This window comes from Myotis davidii, unplaced genomic scaffold, assembly GCF_000327345.1.
Source record: "Myotis davidii unplaced genomic scaffold, ASM32734v1 scaffold238, whole genome shotgun sequence".
NCBI lineage: Eukaryota > Metazoa > Chordata > Mammalia > Chiroptera > Vespertilionidae > Myotis > Myotis davidii.
The window spans coordinates 3,823,842-3,842,964 of record NW_006293779.1 but is presented as its reverse complement, the minus strand read 5'-3'; the positions used below and the strand labels follow the sequence as shown (position 1 = coordinate 3,842,964).

General features: G+C 51.0%; 1 protein-coding gene across 1 annotated transcript; it reads right to left on the bottom strand.

The window, feature by feature from the left end:
• Positions 1 to 1,265: 1,265 nt before the first annotated feature.
• LOC102774206 (chromosome unknown open reading frame, human C2orf71) lies at positions 1,266 to 10,185 on the bottom strand. The gene is made up of 2 exons (XM_006767572.2): positions 6,247 to 10,185; positions 1,266 to 1,693 (listed from the first exon to the last, which is right to left on the bottom strand). The coding sequence occupies exons 1-2, from the start codon at positions 9,888 to 9,890 to the stop codon at positions 1,516 to 1,518; spliced, it is 3,822 nt and encodes a 1,273-aa protein (XP_006767635.1). The 5' UTR covers positions 9,891 to 10,185; the 3' UTR covers positions 1,266 to 1,515.
• Between the last annotated feature and the right edge of the window lie 8,938 nt (positions 10,186 to 19,123).

Below are 19,123 nucleotides of genomic sequence, written 5' to 3'. Positions count from 1 at the left end.
TGAGGTCATAGCTTAGTCCCTAGGACCCAGTTTAACATGTTCTTGAGTCATGATCTGTTTAAATAAGAAAGGACTTGAGCCCTGGCCGGTGTGGCTCAGTTGGGTGTCATATTATGCATCGAAAGGTTGTGGGTTTGATTCCCAGTCAGGACACATGCCCGGGTTGTGGGCTTGATCCCTGGTAGCAGGTGAGAGGGTGTGTAGGAGGCAGCCAATAGATGGTATGCTCTCACATCAATATTTCTCTCTCTTCCTCTCTCTCTTAAAAAAAAAAGACTTGAAGTCTATAAATTCCCCAAGCTTAAAAAGTGGACACATTTTTAATATCTTATTCAATAAAGGGAAAAAAATAAAAAAAAGTCAGCTTTGCAGCAGAACTGGAGGGTTACCTCTTAGCTGTACCCATGGGTGAGAATTCTTGTCTTGTGACAACCCACTGAGCTGGCACTGAGTCACCCAATTACTGCAAATTCTTTCCTAAGTAGAAAGCTCTCCACAGTCTCCAATGGAAAAATTCCAAGATCCGCAGCAAATATCTAGCTTGTTGGCAGAAGCAGGTGTTTGGCACAAATGACCGTTCTTCACTTCCATTTCAACTCCAGCAGAAGTTCTGCAGGTGACCCGGGTCAAGGTGGCCAAGAAGACCCTGGGGGAGACCGCACGTGTGAGACCTTACCTCCACATCCCCCGAGCCCAGGCCCCACGGGGCTTGGAGAACAGGCTGCCTTGTTTGGACGGAGAGGTCGTGCCCACTCACTCTGAGAGGCATGCGAATGCATAGGGGGGGGCATTTGAGATGTATGTGAGAGGCGATGTGGCTGCTTGGATGGGCTGGAAGCTTTGCATTTAGGGCTTTGGTGCTGAGCTGGGGGAGAGAAAGGGGGGTGGGACTGTGTACTTTAATTCCACCTCAGTCTTCTCATCTCTGGAGCAATCCCTGGGATTAAAAAGCAGAGCTTTCCCACCACTTGCACGACGAGATCTGCTTTAGGCGGATGGAGTGACGGGATGCTCATGAGCAATGAAATGTAAAGGGAGGCAATAGATTCCAGGCCCCCACCCCCGTTCATAGTTTTGCTGTGTGACCTCAGGGAAGTCACTGGGTGAGGGGTGCGTTGGTTTTCTGACCTGCAAAACCAGGAACATGCTATCTGCTTCGTTTATTGTGGTGAGGATAAGATGGTTTCAGAGAGCGGACTCAGGTAAAACACCTGCCCACCGAGCGTAAATACATTCCTCCCTAAAGGAAGCCAGTGCTGGAAGGATTACGAGTGTCCTGGGGGATCCAGAGTTACAGTTAACTTTTGGATTTCAAGAGAACCCAGGAGCTGGGACTGAAAACAGTGCTTGTTCATGACTTAGCAGACCCGTGGGACGGGGCGCTCCCAGGCCTTCCCAGGACACCCCTGGAGGAGCTGGTTGGCCCACCGTCCAGGGGCAGCCTGACACTCGGCCGTCACTCTTCTCTTTGCCTTCGGGGTGACTGGTGTCAGTGTGACTCTGTTGGCCAGCCTGTCAGGCCACTTCCTTCCGCTGGGGCTTGTCCTGGGTGCGGCCGGCGCTGGCCTCCCGGTGCAGCCCGTGGCCCAGCACACAGAGTTCTGAGGGAGACGCGGCCCTCCCGCCCTTTAGCTCTGGGGCGCAGGGGCCGCTCCACGGCTCGGTGTCCTTCTTGGGGCTCTCCTCACTGCTGCTGCTGAGAGAAAGGACAGGTGCCGATCAAACAGCCTCTGCTGCTCCTCTGGCCCCACCCTGTTCTATATTCTCCGTCCGCCCCTCCCTGTCTGTCCCAGACTCTGCCTTTCTGCATCAGGGTTGCCTGGCAGGTGCTGTCCTCGAGGCGCCCGCGGTGGCCGGGCACGGTGGAAGCCAAGCTCCTGGAGTTTCGACTGACAGGCTGAGTCCTGCTCTTCCTCTCATGCCCAGGATCTGCTGCTCTGAACAAAGCCACTCCCTCGGGAACTCTGGGAGCTGGCCTTTATTTTGTTTTTGTTTCTAAAGCACTTATTTAATAAAGGGCGAGGCTCAGCTAGTTGAATTAAAAACACCTCCAACAATACAGCCCACCCCCTCCCCACCGGCTTTACTCAGCTGCCACCCTCTTCCTGAGTGGAGTGCAATGGAAGCGGCTTGGCCCGGCTGGCATGTGGCTAGAACGGACCTTCTGGCAGCTAAGTGATAGAGTGAGTGGGGCTCTGAATGGGGAGGGACGCCCAGTGTGCGTTGGGAGTGCAGAATGGAGGGTGGTCACAAGCATGGAGCCAGCTTGGGCCGGAAGGGGGACCAGCTCAGAGAGCCACGCTGGCTGTGTGCTGGCAGGCTAGCCTCGTGACTACCGCATGGAGGCCGGAGTCTGGCTGTCTGGGTTCAAGTCCCGGCTCTTCCACTTGGTAGCTGTGTGACCTGCAGCATGTTAATTGATCTCTCTGGTTCTCTTCTGTGTACAATGAAGATAACAATAGTACCATCTCCTAGGGCACTCAAAGGTATCAACATTGGGTGAAGCTTGTAAAGCTCTTGGCATGTTAATAGCTCGTGATACGTGCTCAATAAACGGCCAGCTGTCACTTTGTGCTGCTTTGTAGCAAGAATAGGACGTCGCACCTGCAAAGGGCCCTTGGGGCCATCCTGTCTACTGCAGGTGAGCTCTGAGGTCAGAGCCTCTCCATCAGTTACCTTCGGGCAGGATAAGACTGGCTCCCCACGTGCACAGACCAGAGGCCCTTCTCTCTGCCTGTGTCAGCACGCTCCTGACTGTCCCGTGAGCTCTAGCACGCTGTGGGCTCAACTCCGTGTGGTTAGGCCCCTGTGGGGTGTCCAGTGGAGGACAAGTTTGAGTTTGGATCCCACCAGGATCAAGGTGGCAGGAATGGGGGAGCTGTGAGGTGGGGTGGGTGTCAGACTGGTACACACATATGATTTCAGGCTGTGAGGGACCCACCATGGCACCGAGAGCCAGTCTCATCCGTGTTGGGATCTGGCCCCATCCCAGGTCCCTGCAGGACCCCGTGTGGCCACAGCTCACACCTTTCTTCTTTTCCCTGCTCCCGGGAGCCGCTGGCAGGAACGGGGAGGGGCATGCCCAGAGGAGAGCCTGTGGCACACAGTGCCGGAGGAGGCCGACTCCGAGGTCTGACACGTGATGTGGTCCTAGAACTCTTGCCCAGCCTCAGCCAGGTTCCACATCTGCATGAAGCTCAGGTTAGGAGATCCATTTCCTTGGTTGCCATGTGACCGTGTTTCTACCTGTTCCCAGAGCTGCCGTGGAGACAGGTAGCCTGAGCCAGGAAATGGTGTGTGTGTGTGTGTGTGTGTGTGTGTGTGCTCTACAGAGAGACCCTGCCTGGGGCGTCCAGTCTTGCTGAGCTGACCAAACAGGACATTACGCTCACTGGCCTAGGATGCTTGAGCATGGGTTGTCACTGAGGTTAACATTTTCAATCAAATTCTTCCCAGAGGTGAGACTGTGAGGCCCAGACTTTAGCCAGAGTGGAAAGGCATGTGAAATACAGGGGGATTAATTATATTCCACTTTTATGGTGTGTGTGTGTGTGTGTGTGTGTGTGTGTGTGTGTGTGCTCTACAGAGAGACCCTGCCTGGGGCGTCCAGTCTTAAAGACTAAAAGCACCACATTTAGGGGAGAAAGTCTGGACCCTTCCCAAATGCTCACGTGCCCCAGCATGCAGAGTCTTTAGAGCGAGCGGCCTCCACCAGGGATTCACACATAAGAACAGTTGCATCTCAGTAACTGAGCTTCCTGGGCGTGCCTCCAAGGATGTGCCCAATCCCCTGAGCCCCGAGATCGGGTATATGTAAATACCATTTTTTTCTATCAAAGGGCCTGTGCCTAGCTCAGATGACCTGAAGGCGTCATCACCAGCTGCAGGCCAGCTCCAGGTCCCACGGGTGCGGCTGTGTCCCTGCAGGTCCCTGGCTGAGGAACCGGCGCTCTGAGCGGGTTCTGGCTGGGTCTGGCTCTCTGAACTGGCTTGGCGGCTTGGCGCACGGTCAGTTTCCTGGTACAGCTTCCCGTCCGCAGGAGGGCAGGACAAAATGCCTGTCATCTACAGAGTGGAGTTCTCACAGCTGGCACGCTTCTGCTCCCAGACGCCAACTTTACATGGGTGGGCGTGGGGAATGAGCATTTCCCAGCCCATCCATTGCGTGCGCAGTTTCACAATTGGGAATGGCTCAGAGGTGTGGTCTTACCAGGAGACGGGGATGGGTGTGAGTCATTATGTGACCTTCCACGTGACCTTGGGAAGGTGCCTGTTCATGAATTCTCCTCTCTCTTTCAAGCTACAAGTACTCTCCCCACCCCCAATATCTCTAAGCACGGAGATTCGGGTCATAAAACCACCTTTTTGGCTGCCCTTTTCTGAGGAAAAGCGTCTGAGAAGGGCTCTGTTTTCTCCTTGAACAATTTTATGTTGCTTTGCTACTGCTCCTGGTGTTTTAAAATGTTAGTGCTTTTAATTAATGTCATTTTATTGTGCCTGTTCTTTCCAGCTCTCCTCCTGAAGGGCCCAGTTTTAGAAATCTAATAGCCGAGCGAGTGGCTGGTGTGAAGGATAATGCATTAACATTTAGAGAGGTTCTCCGATGAAAGGCACTGTGCTGCAGGAAGCTCATTTTGGATTTAAGAAAAGAGCAATGTTATATTAAGATTCTTGCGAAAATAATCAATACTTCATTTTCTTTCAAGGGGCTGGGGAAGTTTATGTAACCATAATAAGGCACAACTTTCCTGAGATAATATCTTTATTTAAAATTGACTGCCGAGCACTTTATAAAAAAATTACCATGTTGCCTAGACAGGCTGTGAAGTCTGTAGCCCGTATCACGCGGGCAGAAATGGATTGCTGATTTACACAACCGTGGGCAGTGCGAGATAGCGGGCCCGGCGCTGGCAGAGCGTTGTCTGAGCTGATATCAAGACACACTGATAACACTTCCTCTCTAATAGGCCTCAGATTTATGTCCACCCCCCCGCTCCCACCCCCCTGTCATGCCACGGTTCTGGAAAAGACACACTTCTCCATCTATTCTGTAAAACAGCCACTTGAGCATACCAGTCCGTCCGGTGCTCAGGCAGGTGGCGCCTGGCCCGTGGCAGCCGTGTGCCCAGGTGTCTGCATGTGTGGGCCAATGGCAGGCGAGTCAGTTGGCCGCATGAGAAAGCACACTTAGATCTGTCGGCCAAGGGCGCTGATGGGGAGTCTCCTTCCTACTCTCCAGACTTCTGAAGGGAGGAGGGGGTGGGGGAAGGAGGCTGAACTCGGGGAGAAGTGAGGGCAGGTGCTTGGGGGACGGGGAAGCTAAACTTCTGTTCACACCTCCAGGAGCAGCCTTCCTTAAGATGTGTCCCCAGGGGTCCCTGAGACACTTTTGGTGAGGGGTCTATGACGTCAAAACCATTTTAATAATGATACTAAGATATTATTTGCCCTTTTTGCTCATTCTCCCACGAACGCGGAGTGGTTTTCCTGTCTAATTGATGTGCGACATCAGGGCAGACTGACTGCTGGAACATCTGGGAGTCAGCTGTCTCTCCGTGAAGCCATCCGCTAAAGAGATTGGCAGGAATGTGAGGCAGGCCGCTCCTCACGAAGGGTTTTGTTGTGGAAATATAGTTAACTTTCACAAGAATATATTATTCATGTTCACATACAATGGGGTCACATTTTCAAAAATTAATATTTCAAACATTTCCTAATTTTAATTTATAATACAGTGAAAAGTGATGGATCCCACGCACACACTCCAAGGCTCTTTTGGGTTCTCAGTCAATTTTAAGAGTTTAAAGGCGTTCTGGGACCAAAGCCTTTGAAAAATGCCCACCTGGTGCTGGTCTATCGCAGGGAAGCAGAGATGACAGAAATTGGGCTGCTGGACCTGTACAGGGTGACGGGCACTCTGCCAGTGGCAAAGTACTTCATCTCAGTTTCCCCACCTCGGAAATACAGGGCTGTGTGGCTGGACTAGATTGCTTTCAGCTGTATTTGTAATGCAGCAGAACCTTTTTTCAATGCAAATCCCAGGAGCCCGAAATGAGTGACAAATGAAAGCACAGGGGCTCACAGTTTTGGGGAGCCTAAGGGGGAGAGGGCTGGGCATTGCTAGATCTTTTTCTCTAATTGCCTCTTCTCTTGGAGCACAGTTTGAAAGCTATGGACCCAGAAGATCCCAAAGGCCCATCTGTCTATTCTGGCAACAGAGGGCCATGGCCCGAGGGCTCTTCTTACCTGCTCTGGCCACGCTGGGATTCACAAGCATTGCTGGTGGCGCCCGGGGCAGGCAGGCGAAGGCGGACACCTGGCTGGCGGTCGGAAGCTGTCCTCCTGATGAAGGGCTGAGGGTTGAGGGCACACAGAGTCATTCCCCCCTGCGAGCCCCCCCTCAGTCGTGGCCCTGAGCGGCTCCTCCAGCATCCTGTGGGGGTCTCACGAGGGCCCCCAGCTGCAGGTGGCAGCGCAGGGGTGAGTGGGTGGGCTGTTGAGAATGACGATTTAGCTTCAAACAGAGAGGAGGTGGCTGGGCAGAACCCGGGACATGTGTTCCCAGATGCTTTGGCTGTGGCTGCCTCACTGTCTTCAGAACCTCTTGTTTCCTTGTGCCCCTGAGGCGGGGACTCTGGAGTGGGAGGGGAGGGACCAGAGGCCGGGGACCTTGCTTCTGTGCACTGGGCAGGGGGGTTGGAGAGCTTGTGCTGAGCAAGTGGGCTCTCAGAGGGCAGGCTGGGCAGCTGGTGCTGGGGTGGCGGCACTGTTGGGGGGCTCAGTGCCCTGGGGCTCGCTGGAGGGCTGATTGTGGGGCCGGGGGACCCGTGCACAGAGGGGACACTGGGCTGAGCAGGTCTGTGGGAGGAGGACAGGCTTGGGTGCCTCCTGTCTGCTCTGGGCGCCCCGTGTGCCCTGGTAGGAGAGGCCTTCCGGCCCAGCGGGGAGCTGCTCTCTTGGCTCTGCCTTGGGGCCTCAGAAGAATGCGGCCCCCGAGTTGGTCTGGGCAGGCCGGGTTCCGAGGTCCTGTTCTGCCCAGATGTATGGCTGGAGCGGTGCCAGGGAACTGCCCTCCGGGGCTGCTTGGAGAGGCTTACGGCACTATCCACGTGTGCCTGACCCTGAGCCCCACCGTCCTCTGCCTCTGGGTTTCGGCTGATCGCTGGTGGCGGGTTGAGGTCCCCGGCCAGCTTCCCGGGGTTGCAGCTGCTCCTGCTGCCCCCTGGCCGTGTGCTGCAGGGCCTGGTGGGGGTGGCCGCGTGCCTGCTGGGCAACAGGTCAGCGGGGCTCATGGAGGCTCCTAGCTTTAGGGAAGCCCATGTTCTCTGGGCAGAGCCAGCCTCCCCCAGCCCTGGCATGTGGGTTCCTTCAGGGGAGCTCCCTGCCAGCTTGCTGCTTTCGGTGGGCTCCAGAGAAATGAAGGAATTGTCCATCAGGATTTCCAGGGGTGGCGGGGGGAGGTGCTCTGGGTCCTCTGCTTCATGGGGAGGGTCCTCCCTCGTGGGCGCTGCCGGCAGAGGGGGAAAGGCGGGAGCGAAGGGCCTCCAGCCTGGGCCCGCTGCGGGAGAGATTTGGGGCTTTGGATACAAAGGGGCAAGCCCCCTGTAAATGGGAAATCTGGGGGGCATGATGGGGACCCCCCACTTCCTGAGGCAGGAGCCCGGCCCAGAGTCTTTGGACTCGCCCAGTGTCCGCAGACTCTCAGTGGGACTGAATGTTTCAATGAGTTTCTTGACTGAGGTTCTGGGGGGATGGGCCCTGGCAGCCTCCCTGGCCCTCTCCCCTGGTGGGATGGCAGCTGAAATCCACTCAGCTGTCCCCTGCCGGAGCTGTTCACCCTCTGGGCGGGGATTGCGTGTCTGCGGAATGCTCTTGTCCTGACTTGGCAAAATGCTGAAGCTCTTGGTCAGCGAGGCCTTCAGCTTGCTGATGGTGCTGCTCGGGGCGCCCCTGCTGTGGTGGTCGGGCCGCAGAGATGCTGCTCTGGGCAGCAGAACCTGCCCCCTGCTCTGCCCCCGCCTCCGGGTGCCCAGGGCGTAGAAGGCCTCCAGCCGCTGGCTCAGGTCTCCCTGGACCCTCCGCAGCTCCCGGAGGGTGAGCTCCTCCACGTGGCTCTTCAGACACGCCTCTGACTGGGACCTCCTCTGCCTCACGGGGCCCTCCCTGCTGCCATGGACCGTGCTCGGTCGTGGCGGGACCACTGTCCTCTCCTCCTCCTCAGCCCAATCCAGGTGCCCAGAGGACACAGGGACGAACTTGATCCTGTCACTGATGGCTTCCTTCATCTTCAGAATCATTTCCTGCGCTTGGGGGCTCCTCAGCCTCCTGGGGAGTAGCTGAAACGGGCCCCCCGGGCCAGCAGGTGAAGACCGCGGCCGCAGATGCAGGCTGTCTTCCCCCTCCTCTGTGCTGCTGTCTTCTCCGGCACCGAGGGAGGGAGTGGTCACCAACCCGGAGCCTTTAGGAAGATGTGAATCCAGGGAGACCCCGGCCCCAAAGGAGTCGCATGCATTGCCTTTGCCCAGCCCTCCTGACCTGCGGGGAGCACTTTCTAGGCCTGAGCTGGAGGGGCTGAGGCTCCCTGCTCCACCCTTTGCTGCTGGCTGCACCTTGGCCCCAGGAGGCCCTGAGAGCGGCCAGTCCTGGGGTCGGTCTGCACCCCTCCAGAATGGGCTTTGCTGCCAGGTATGTCCCAACTGCCCGGCCTCCGCTGTGGGGGGAACCCCTGGCTTCCACTCTGCAGGCTCCGGCGTTAGGTCCCAGCTGGCTTGCTTGCCCAGCCTGTCCACCTGGTGCACAGACTCACTGTCCGCCCCGATGCCACTGTCCTCAGAGCACAAGGGTAGGCCCTGCACCCCAGGGTCGCTGTGGCTGCTCGCCAAGCTCTCCAGCTGCCCCAGAGTCCTTAGGAGGCGCTCATCCATACCCCTCTTCACGCTCAGCTGGTGTTCCAAGTGGCTGGCCGTGGCTTGGAGGTGGCTGCCGGAGCCCTCCAGGCAGCCACCGGTGAGCGAGGCCACCGTGCCCCCCAGCACCTGCAGCCGGCTCACCGTGTATTGCAGCAGCTGCTGCAGGAGATCCGGCTGCTCCTGGGGCTCCCCCTTCCTCAATGGCCAGGCCAGATCCTCCCCGACTTCCCGGAGGAGCGCCTCTCCATCCCTGGAGATCTCCCCCAAGAGCTGGTTGGCCTCCTTGAAGCAGAGCAGCAGGAAGCTGACCATGGGCCGCAGCAGCTCCCGGGTCTGGGTGGCCTGGCGGGTGAGGCTCAGGATGGCTTCGTATTTGGAGAGGCAGGAGTGCAGGTAGGTGTAAGCGTGCTGGTGGGCCTTCACCAGGGGCTCGGGGAAGTCCACTTTGACTTCAGACCCCTGAGCGGGAAGGGCGGTTTGGCAACGGAGGCCCTGCTGCCTGGACCTGGGGCCTTTGGCCTTCTTTTCCCACAGGGAGCTCCCCTGGGTGGTCCTCTCTGCACTCTCTTCCCCACAAAAGGCTTCCCCCTGCGACTCGCGGGAACTCTGTGTCTTGAATGGAATGTCCTTAGCCATGTGGCTTGGTGATGTGTTCAGCTGGGATGGGGAGGTTTTGGTTTCTGGGATCAGTCCTTCCAGATCCTCCCTGTTGCCTGCAGTGGAATCTCTTGTGAGCTGACAGTGACCTTCAGCCAAGGTTTGGGCCCACCCGGGACCTGGCTGCGCCTCTGTCGGCCTCTGTCCCTGGGGCAAGGCCCCCCCAGAGTCATAGCAGGTGGAGCTTCGGTCCAGCACGGGGACGGCGCCCCTCTCACTGCCCCCCGGACTTTCTGGCAGAACTCCTTTGGGCTTTTTAAAAAACTGGATGCCACTCTTAGCCACGCTGTTGATGATGTCACTGTGGGACGGTGTACACCCCATGATTTCAGCTTGTATTCATCTCCTGCCCTCAACCCTCATAATTTCTAAAGAATCACATCGAAATAGCAGCAAAAGGCAGTCTTACTTGTCCATCCATGCAATTTCCAGGCCGGAATCCTTTGAAGTCCGTGGTATCGTGTCCTCAACTCGGAACGAGCTTTCTGACTCCCTGGCCCCCGTGTAGAGGTGATGGTGCCTGTGTCCAATGTTGTCCGAAGTTTTGACCCCTTTGCAGTCAGTGAGCAGTGGGGCAATTGTGAAGGACCGCGGGCTCCTGGATTAGGGGCCTGCGTTAGCTCGTGTCCTGGCAGATGTGGACGGCAAGTGGGACTTTAAGCCTATTAGGTTAATCACGCCCCAGCCAGTCAGCACTGGCAGTGTGCTCTAATATAGAACTTCTCTGCACTTACTCTCTTGGGAAGCAGATTATCTCTGCACGTGCTTATGCTTTTAATTCTTTCAGAGGCCACATGAAACCTGGAGAAATGAGCCGTAATTGCACAAGGCTCTAGAAGAGACACATTTGTGGGAAAGAAGCAAGGGCGCCCCGATGACAGATCCTGGCAGAGAAGTGACCTTCACAGTGTAAGAAGGGCAAACCAGCGAGGGTGCTCCAACCTGCTCTTCAACACACCGTTCCCATTGACAGCAGGAGGAAGAGGGCCTTTTATTTAACCATTTCCCAGTTTTGGTCATGTAGCTTGTAGCAATTTTCAAGTTTCCTTCATAGAAAAGAAAATTCATGGAGCATCTTCTAAAGTGGCTGAAGTTGCTGATATTCTGGCTTTGTAGTTTTTCATTCCTTTGACAGAGCCCTGTACAACCAAGGAAAACAACACCGAGGGGGTCCGGGCAGTTTCAGAAGCAGAAAGGACTTAGCGATACCTTGTCTGCTGTGAGCAGGCTAGAGACTGGCTGCTGGGCCTGTGCGCGGCGGATGCCTGTCACAGCCCACAGCCCCCGAGTGCATCATTAATAAAGTTCTCCAGCCTGTTTGTTTGAAGCAGAACTCACAGGAGTCAGCGCTGACTCAGTGCCTGGGGGCGCGCTGTGTTAGGCATCGAGAAGTTGTTAAGTTTGCCACAGCAGCAGGCTGGCTCAGTAAATAGCAGCACGGGGAGGAAGGCTCTTCCCTCTTCCAGTTAACAGAAGGCTTCTGTATGTAAATTCTCTCCTCTCAGGTTTGGGTCCCTGCTGGGACCATCTTTGTGAAAACCTTTCATCTAAGTGGCTAGAAGTAGATCATTTCCAAACCAATGATCAGAATAAAAGTATTTGCCAGGAGGCTTAGCTGTCAGACTGCTCTGCCTTGTAGATTGGTTATCTTGCTTCTTCCAAGTAACTTAGAAAGTTCTTTATTCACTGCCACTCAGTTTTTCATTAAGACTCACTTTTGTTTTTCTTTCTTTTTAAACTAGGGTGCTTCAAATGAAAAAAAAAAATTACTCTGAGTGGAAATGTAAAATGGCCCAACAGCTTTGGAAAATGATTTGATAGTTACACATACACCTATCTTCTGACCCAACCAATTCCACTCCTAAGAATTTGCCTGAGTATTGAATGCATAGGGCCACAAAAGGGACTGGCATGAGAATATTTACATGGTGTTATTCATAATAGCCTCAAATTGGAGAGAATTCAAATGTTTGTCAACAGGGAAATAAGTTTGGCATAATTACCCAATACAATACTTCCCAGGCAATAAAAGGAACCAACTATTGAAACACGAAACAACCTAAATTTAAAATGTATAATATTGAGTGAAAAAAGGCAGACATAATGGAATACATACTGAACGATACCATTTATATGAAGTTAAAGAACACATAAAACGAATCTCTAATTATAGAATTCAGGAAAGTGGCTACCTCTGGGAAGAGTTATTAAGTGGGCATGAAGGAATTTCTTCCCCCCCCCCCCCAAATATACTGTATATATTTTTATTGATTTCAGAGAGAGGAAGGTAGAGGGAGAGAGAGAAACATCAATGACGAGAATCATTGATCAGCTGCCTCCTGCACGCCCCCTACTGGAGATCGAGCCTGCAACCCAGGCATGTGCCTTAATGGGAATGGAACCATGACCTCCTGGTTAATGGGTTGACTCTCAATTACTGAGCCACACGGGATGGGTGAAGGAATTTCTTAGAGTAATGAAAATGCTCCATATCTTGACCTGGGTTGTGGTCACATGCTTACATTCAGAAGTAAAAATCACTTGAGTTGCACACTTGAGCTGTGTACTTTACTCTATGTATGCTTTACTCTGTGCCTAAAAGAGTTCCAGCTACAATGCTCTTGATCTTGGAAAAAGGTCCCCGTGTTAGTTGCCTATTGTTACATATCAAATTACCCCCAAATTTAGCAGATTAAAACAGCATATGTTATCTTGTTATGAAACCTGTTTCTGTCGGTCAAGAATTTAGGAGCAGCTCACTGGGTGGTTCTAGCTATGGGTCTCTCCTGAGGTTGCAGTCATCTGAAGGCTTGACTGGGGCTGGTTGATCTACCCAAGTAGATCATTCACATGAAGGCCTCGATTGTTTGCTAGGTGTTTGCAGGAGGCCTCCGTTCCTCTGCACATAGACCTCCCCACAAGGCTACTTGAGTGCCCTCACAACATGGCAGTTGGCTTCACCCAGACTGGGCAGTTCAAGAGAGAGCAAAGAGCAGGCTGCTCTGGCCTAATCTTAGAAGCAATACACTTTCATGTTCTCCACATTCTGTTTTTTTTTTTTAGAAGCCAGTCACTAAGCATAGTTCATATTCAAGGAGAGAAAAAATTAGGCTCTGTGTTAAAAAAATCACTAAATAAAAGTATCTGGACATATTATAGGTTAAACCACGACATCCAAAACATAACTTTGTAGAGTATACATTAGTTTACTAAGAGCTCGTCCTAACCCTTTGGCATGTTAAATAAATTCCACCCCATGTTTTTTTTGTTTTGTTTTTGTTCTTTTTCATGTGGCCCTGAACTAATTGATCAGCAAAAGATGGTTCTAATGTGGCATTAATTTTGAGCCAAAATTGGAGGTCATTCAAGCAACCTGAACATTCTGATGTTTTATTTCTCAAGTCCCATCAGCTTCACTAGTGAGCTCTCCTGAACCATGAGAGCTAAGAAAAATTTCTCAGATCAGATCTGAATGGATGCTCTTTGCAACACAATTCCCTGGTCCAGATGCGGGTGATCAGACAACAAGCAAGCAACTACTGTATAGAGCAAGCAGGAAGAGAGAGCTAGAGTTTGTGTTCCGGGCATTGTGTAACAGATACCATTTCACTAGCTTACTTTCCCTGCTTTTCTGGGAAGAGAATCATTAACAGTCATTAAAAAATAACCTAACTACTGTTATGTACCTCAGAGCAAGCCATCTAGAGTTGCTCATCCCCTACACAGTCTCCTCTATTATTGACATCTTACATTAGTGTGGTACATTTGATACAGTTAATGAACCAGTATATTGATACATAATTATTCACTAACGTCCATACTTTATTTAGATTTCATTCGTTTTTACTAAACGTTGTTTTTCTGTTTCAGGATCCTGTCTGTAACAACACATGACGTTTAGTCATCATCATTCTTTTTTTTTTTTTAATATATTTTATTGATTTTTCACAGAGAGGAAAGGAGAGGAATAGAGAGTTAGAAATATCAATGAGAGAGAAACATCGAACAGCTGCCTCCTGCACACTCCTTACTGGAGATGTGCCCGCAACCAAGGTATTGATTTTTTACAGAGAGGAAAGGAGAGGAATAGAGAGTTAGAAACATCGATGAGAGAAACATCGATCAGCTGCCTCCTGCATACCTCCTACTGGGGATGTGCCCACAACCAATGTACATGCCCTTGGCCGGAATCGAACCTGGGACCTTTCAGTCCGCAAGCCGACGCTCTATCCACTGAGCCAAACCGGTTAGGGCCATCATGATTCTTTAGGCTCCTCTTGGCTATGATAGTTTCTCAGACTGGCCTTGTTTTTGACGACCTTGATAGTTTTGAGAATTGCCGGTCATATTGTAGGTTGCCCCTCAATGGGATTTGTCGGATGTGTGTCTCATGATGAGATCGGGGTTATGGGTTTCTGAGAGGGAGGTCACAGAGGAAATGCACCCTTTTTATTACATCATATTAAGAATACATTCTATCAACGTGATTTATGACTGCTGATGTTGACCTTGATCACCTACCTGGCTGATGTGCTGTGTGTCAGGTTGCTCAGCGGAGAAGTTACGGTCCCCACCTTTCTCTATTGTATTCTTTCCAGCTACTGTGAGCAGCCACACTTAGGGAGTGGGGAGTCATGCTTCCCCTTAATATAAACATTTTCAAACCTTTGATACAAGTTGTGAAATTACTCTCCAGAAAAATCGCACCAGTTCACATTCCCAGCAGCCGTGTGAAGACATATCTTACTTTATGGCAAACTTGCCAGCATTGGATAGTATCCTTTAGAAAACACTTCTGATTTGAAAGAGGAAAATGGCATCTCATTTTAATTTGCATTTATAAATTTCCGGAAGAGTTTACCTCTTTTAAAAATTATATGATTTGTGGCACATTTACATATTTTCTTTCAGGGTTTACTTGCAGGTCTTTATTTTTTAAAATTAAGGTGTTTTACCACGTTTTGTTAATTTTCAGGATATTAACATTTTAACTGGTCATATATGTTGCCATGCTGCCAGTTGTTTTTTTTTAAGTTTTTCTTTTAATTTTGTTTATGATCCTTTTTGGGAGTACAAAAATTTTCATTTCACATAATCAATTCTTTCAGTCTTTTTCTTCATAATTTCTTTGTTGTCATATTTAAAAAGGCTAACTTTGTACTTTGTAAAATACCTGGACAAATGTATATTTAGGAAGTTATTATTAGTTTTGAATTATTATTTTTAGAAGTTGAGCTCCCATGAAATGGGAGAACATGGCCGTTTGGGCTTTGTCTCTGAAACTGTTAGCAGTGGACACATTTCAGGATGGATTACTGTAAATTGTGGCCTTTCTTATGGGTTTCTGGGGCTGGTTTAAATGTTTTAAAAATTCTCAAAACGAGCCCTGGCCAGGGTGGCTCAGTTGGTTGAGCATGTCCCATGCACCGAAAGGTTGCTAGTTTGATTCCTGGTCAGGGCACATATCCAGGTTGTGGGTTCTATCCCTGGTAGGAGTGGGTATGGGAGGCAGCCAATTGGTGTTTCTCTCTCACATATATGTTTCTCTCTCTCTCCCTCTCCCATCCTCTCTCTCTATAATCAATAAGAACATAGTGTTTAAAATTCTCAAAATGAAAGTGAACTCGCTGACATATAATACTAAGTTTTTTGGGGCCACTGATGGCAAACTAGTGGAGTGACTTGAAAATGTGTAAGTGAGCACTTATGTGAGGATGAGCTTTAAGGTGAAGGAGGAAAAGAAGTGTGGTTATTCATAAAGAAGCTATTTTGATCACCATCCTTTGGTAATTTGCATATACAAATGAGCTGTCAGAATAGAGCCATAGAGCCTTTCAGGTAATGGGGTGGTGGGGGCGGCCATGAGCATGTATTTTAACAAGCAGCTATTTCCCAAAAATATATTTTTAAAAATATATTTTTATTGATTTCAGAGAGGAAGGGAGAGGGAGAGAGAGATAGAAACATCAATGACGAGAGAGGATCACTGATCGGCTGCCTCCTGCACGCCCCCTACAGGGGATCGAGCCTGCAATACAGGTATGTGCCCTTGACCGGAACCGAACCTGGGACCTTTCAGTTCACAGGCTGACACTCTATCCACTGAGCCAAACTGGCCACGGCCCAAAAATATTTTTAGAACAATCTCGTTTAGAAGTTTCTTCTGAGCTATTTTTGGTTGTGATATAAAATCAGTCTAATTACTGTTGGTTGTGCTCCACAAGGTAAAATAATAAGTGGCATGAAACCAGACTATGTGTGGCGGACTGGGATGTGGATAGAATGTTAACGGGCGTGCTCTCCTCTCTCCTTGTACTCCCAGACTTAGTCACAGCCTGTGGAAAAAGCTCCCCCCTAAACCTTTTCCCCCCCCCCCCCCCCGCCTGCCTCCCCTCACCACTAGTTAGATACACGAGCTAAGAGAGGGACAGAGTTTGGAGAGAAGCCCCAGGGTTGTGTGTGGGCGTGGAACTCCCCGTGCCCCACCTCTGATCTCCAGGCTTCATCTGCAGGGTCCTGAGAGAAGAGATGCCTGTGCCCCCTTCCTGGGCCCCGCTCTGAGGCTGCAGAGGGCAGGGCAGCAAGCCTTGGGGAGAAATGAATGCCCCGCGTCGTGTCGTCTTGATGTGTCAGAGTCGGAATGGTGGTGTGGCATGTCTGTACACAAGGATGGGAGCTTGTCTGCCCCAGGCTCCTACAGGTCAGAGCAGCAGAAGAGCACAGCACAATGTCCCGAGGCTTCCCCGGAGAATAACATTTAGCAGAGACGGGGAGAGAGCCCGGGGGTCCGCCCGGTTGAGGTGTGAGAACCAGGGAGGCTGGAGCTGCCCCACATGGAGAGGACGAATGAGAACGCCCTTGGGTCCCACGGACCACCCAGGTCGCCTCTCAGGGAGCCCGAATCATGCCCAGAGTTAGGACAGACCAAGGCCAAGAAGCGGGCTCCTCAGAAAAGCCCTTGGAACTGAGATGCAATCCCAGGGAGGACAAGGGGAAGGAGAAAGAGTTTGAAACCTAATTGTGGCTGAATGATAAACTTGGATTGACTAAGGAATGACTGGATTTGGGTGAGTTTCTCTGAGGGTGACGAGATGAAATTTTCTGTGCTTTGAGGCAGAATGGAGGCTCAGGCCAGAAATTACACTCAATTACGGGAGAAGAGAGAAAGTGATGTGGGTGCACACGTGAGTCAGTGACTGTGAAATCTCTCCCAGCTCCAATAATGACAGGCGGCCAGGTGTCAGCAAGATCTCAGTGGGACCACGGAGTCACTACGGGCTGCTCTTCCAAGTTATGACCTGATCCGCGGCTGCGGCTCAAAAGGCCAACACAATGTCTTGCCGGAAGTCATGACAAAGTCCATTCTGTTCAGAGTGGTCCCCTATATCAGAGAGCAGAGTTAACACTTGTTGGTGGAACAAATAGATTTTTAAAATTCTGAGGAGGCTCAGTCTGGGTTAGAACCCCATGGCTCAAAGGGGGAAGGTATGACATTGCAGGTTGTTGGCTAGCTCTGTTGGGCCCTCCGACCCTCTCTCCACCCCTCCATCTCTCTCAGTGCCCTGGGAGGCAGAGCCTAGGCATCCTGCCCTCAGAGACATTGGTGGGAGCTCGGAGGGAGGGAGCAGCATGAGTCAGGGTATTGATTCCACCATCTCCCTTTGGGAGAATCTCTTCAGCCCCCACGCTTCTTCCTTGTTGGGGAGTGAAGGGCCTGGCCCTGCCTCTGACATTGCTGCTGGCAGCTGAAGAGGTCGGTTAAGGTTCTTAACTAATGGCCACTGGCCCTTTAAATCTGGTATCCATGGCACCAGAGGCAATGCTATTATGATGTATGTGCTGCCTGTAGGGAAGCAGGCTGGTGCCCTCACAGGAGGACTCCACCAACAGGGAGGCAAGTCGCAGCCTGCCACCACCACCCAGGCTCTGTAATTGGAATCCGCTTATGGGCTCAAAGGAGCCCATTATAAAAACACCTATTTCCATACACTCCCAACCAACACTCTAAACAATTTGCACGCTTGCTGAGGAAGACCCATGAGGGATTGAAAGGATTTTTTCTGGGTGACATTGAGGAGACAGTGACATGATTTGGGTAAGGTACATTATATAATGAATCTTGTCCCCACCCAGGCCTCTGACGAGACCTCATTCTGCCTAAGGTCCAGGTGAGCACCCTGGACAAAGCATTCTATTATTTTAGACACAAGAATAGAGTTTTGTGTACCCACACCAGGAAAAACAGAAACCTTGGGAGGTGAAGAATAGCCAGGCAGACCCCAAAGGAAGGTGTCCTAAGCTCCCCAGCCGCTCGCTGGCTGGCCGATTGAACCAGCTCTTGGAAGAGAGTAGCCACTCCCCGTGGACAGGAGAGCCCTGTGGGGTCTCTTCGGAAGGGAGAAAGTAATAAGGGAACATAGGGGTTCCACTGCTTTATTCTCTTCTCACCACTGAGAGAAGAACCGTGGGGGCTTGTTTTTCTTGGTCTGAGCTAACTTCCCTCAAGGACCTTCTCCAGAGTTGCATGTAGTTGCTTGTTCAGGTCACCAGTACTGACCCTACAGACACCCAAGAGAGTTGTCCTAGTGAAAGGACACATTCATCTTCAGAACTCGAGTCACTGCCTTCTCCACAGATGTTACTTTCCTTCATAATACCTCTCTACATCCAACTCTGCCCCACTCCTAATGCCCCCCCCCTCAGTCAGGCCCCCCCCCCCCCCCCTCCCTGCCTACAACCACCACCTGCGGGATCTCCTCGGCTGTTCAGTCCCTCTCATAGTGATTTGGTTCAAAGCATTGGATCCAGTCTTTTCCTTCATGAGGTTCCATTCATTTTTTTCTCTGAAGCATCTCTTCCTGTTCATCTCCCCCCTCATACCAGGACCCCAGCACCTTACCTCTCACCCCCATGCATTCTGCATCAAATCTAGGCTCTTTGGCCTGGATCTTAAGGTGTTTCCTCCAAAAGAATATGAAACCATCCTATGCATTGCTCCTGTCGTTGGCCCACTGCTGCTCACATTTCTCCCTCTCTGGCTTGCATATTCTTCTTCTCTTTTCCTCAAAGAACAATTCAAATTCTACTTCCTCTATTGTAGGGTTGCAATTTTAAGCAAATAAAATACCCAAATATGCAGTTAAATTTGAATTTTGGATAAACAACAAAAGTGTTTTAAAAATGTGGGACATATTTATGCTTAAAAATACCTGTTGTTTTTCTGAAATTCATATTTAATTGGGCACCCTGTATTTTACCTGTCAACCCTACCACTTCAGAACCTTTGTTTAATGACCCAATTCTCCCTTATCCCCGACTTTTATTTCCTAAAGTATCCACTTCTGTTTTTCATTATATGCTATCTTCTACTTATTGACTATATGCATAGAATTAACACTTATTGAGCAATTATTTAATATCAGACTCCGTGCTTTTTATTTTTATATAATCGTTTATTGAATTCTTACAAGAAATGTGTGATGTCCGTTTTATAATGAGGAAGATGAGTCTTTGAGAGGTTATTTGATTTGTTCAAGGTCCCCAAACTAATTGAAGTT

Excerpts from the sequence above, each read along its gene's own strand:
- LOC102774206 (XM_006767572.2), bottom strand. The coding sequence starts at position 9,890 with ATGGGGTGTACACCGTCCCACAGTGACATCATCAACAGCGTGGCTAAG. Across the intron at positions 1,694-6,246 it reads TCCCAGCGTGGCCAGAGCAG|CAGCAGTGAGGAGAGCCCCA; the intron begins GTAAGAAGAGCC and ends TTCTCTCAGCAG.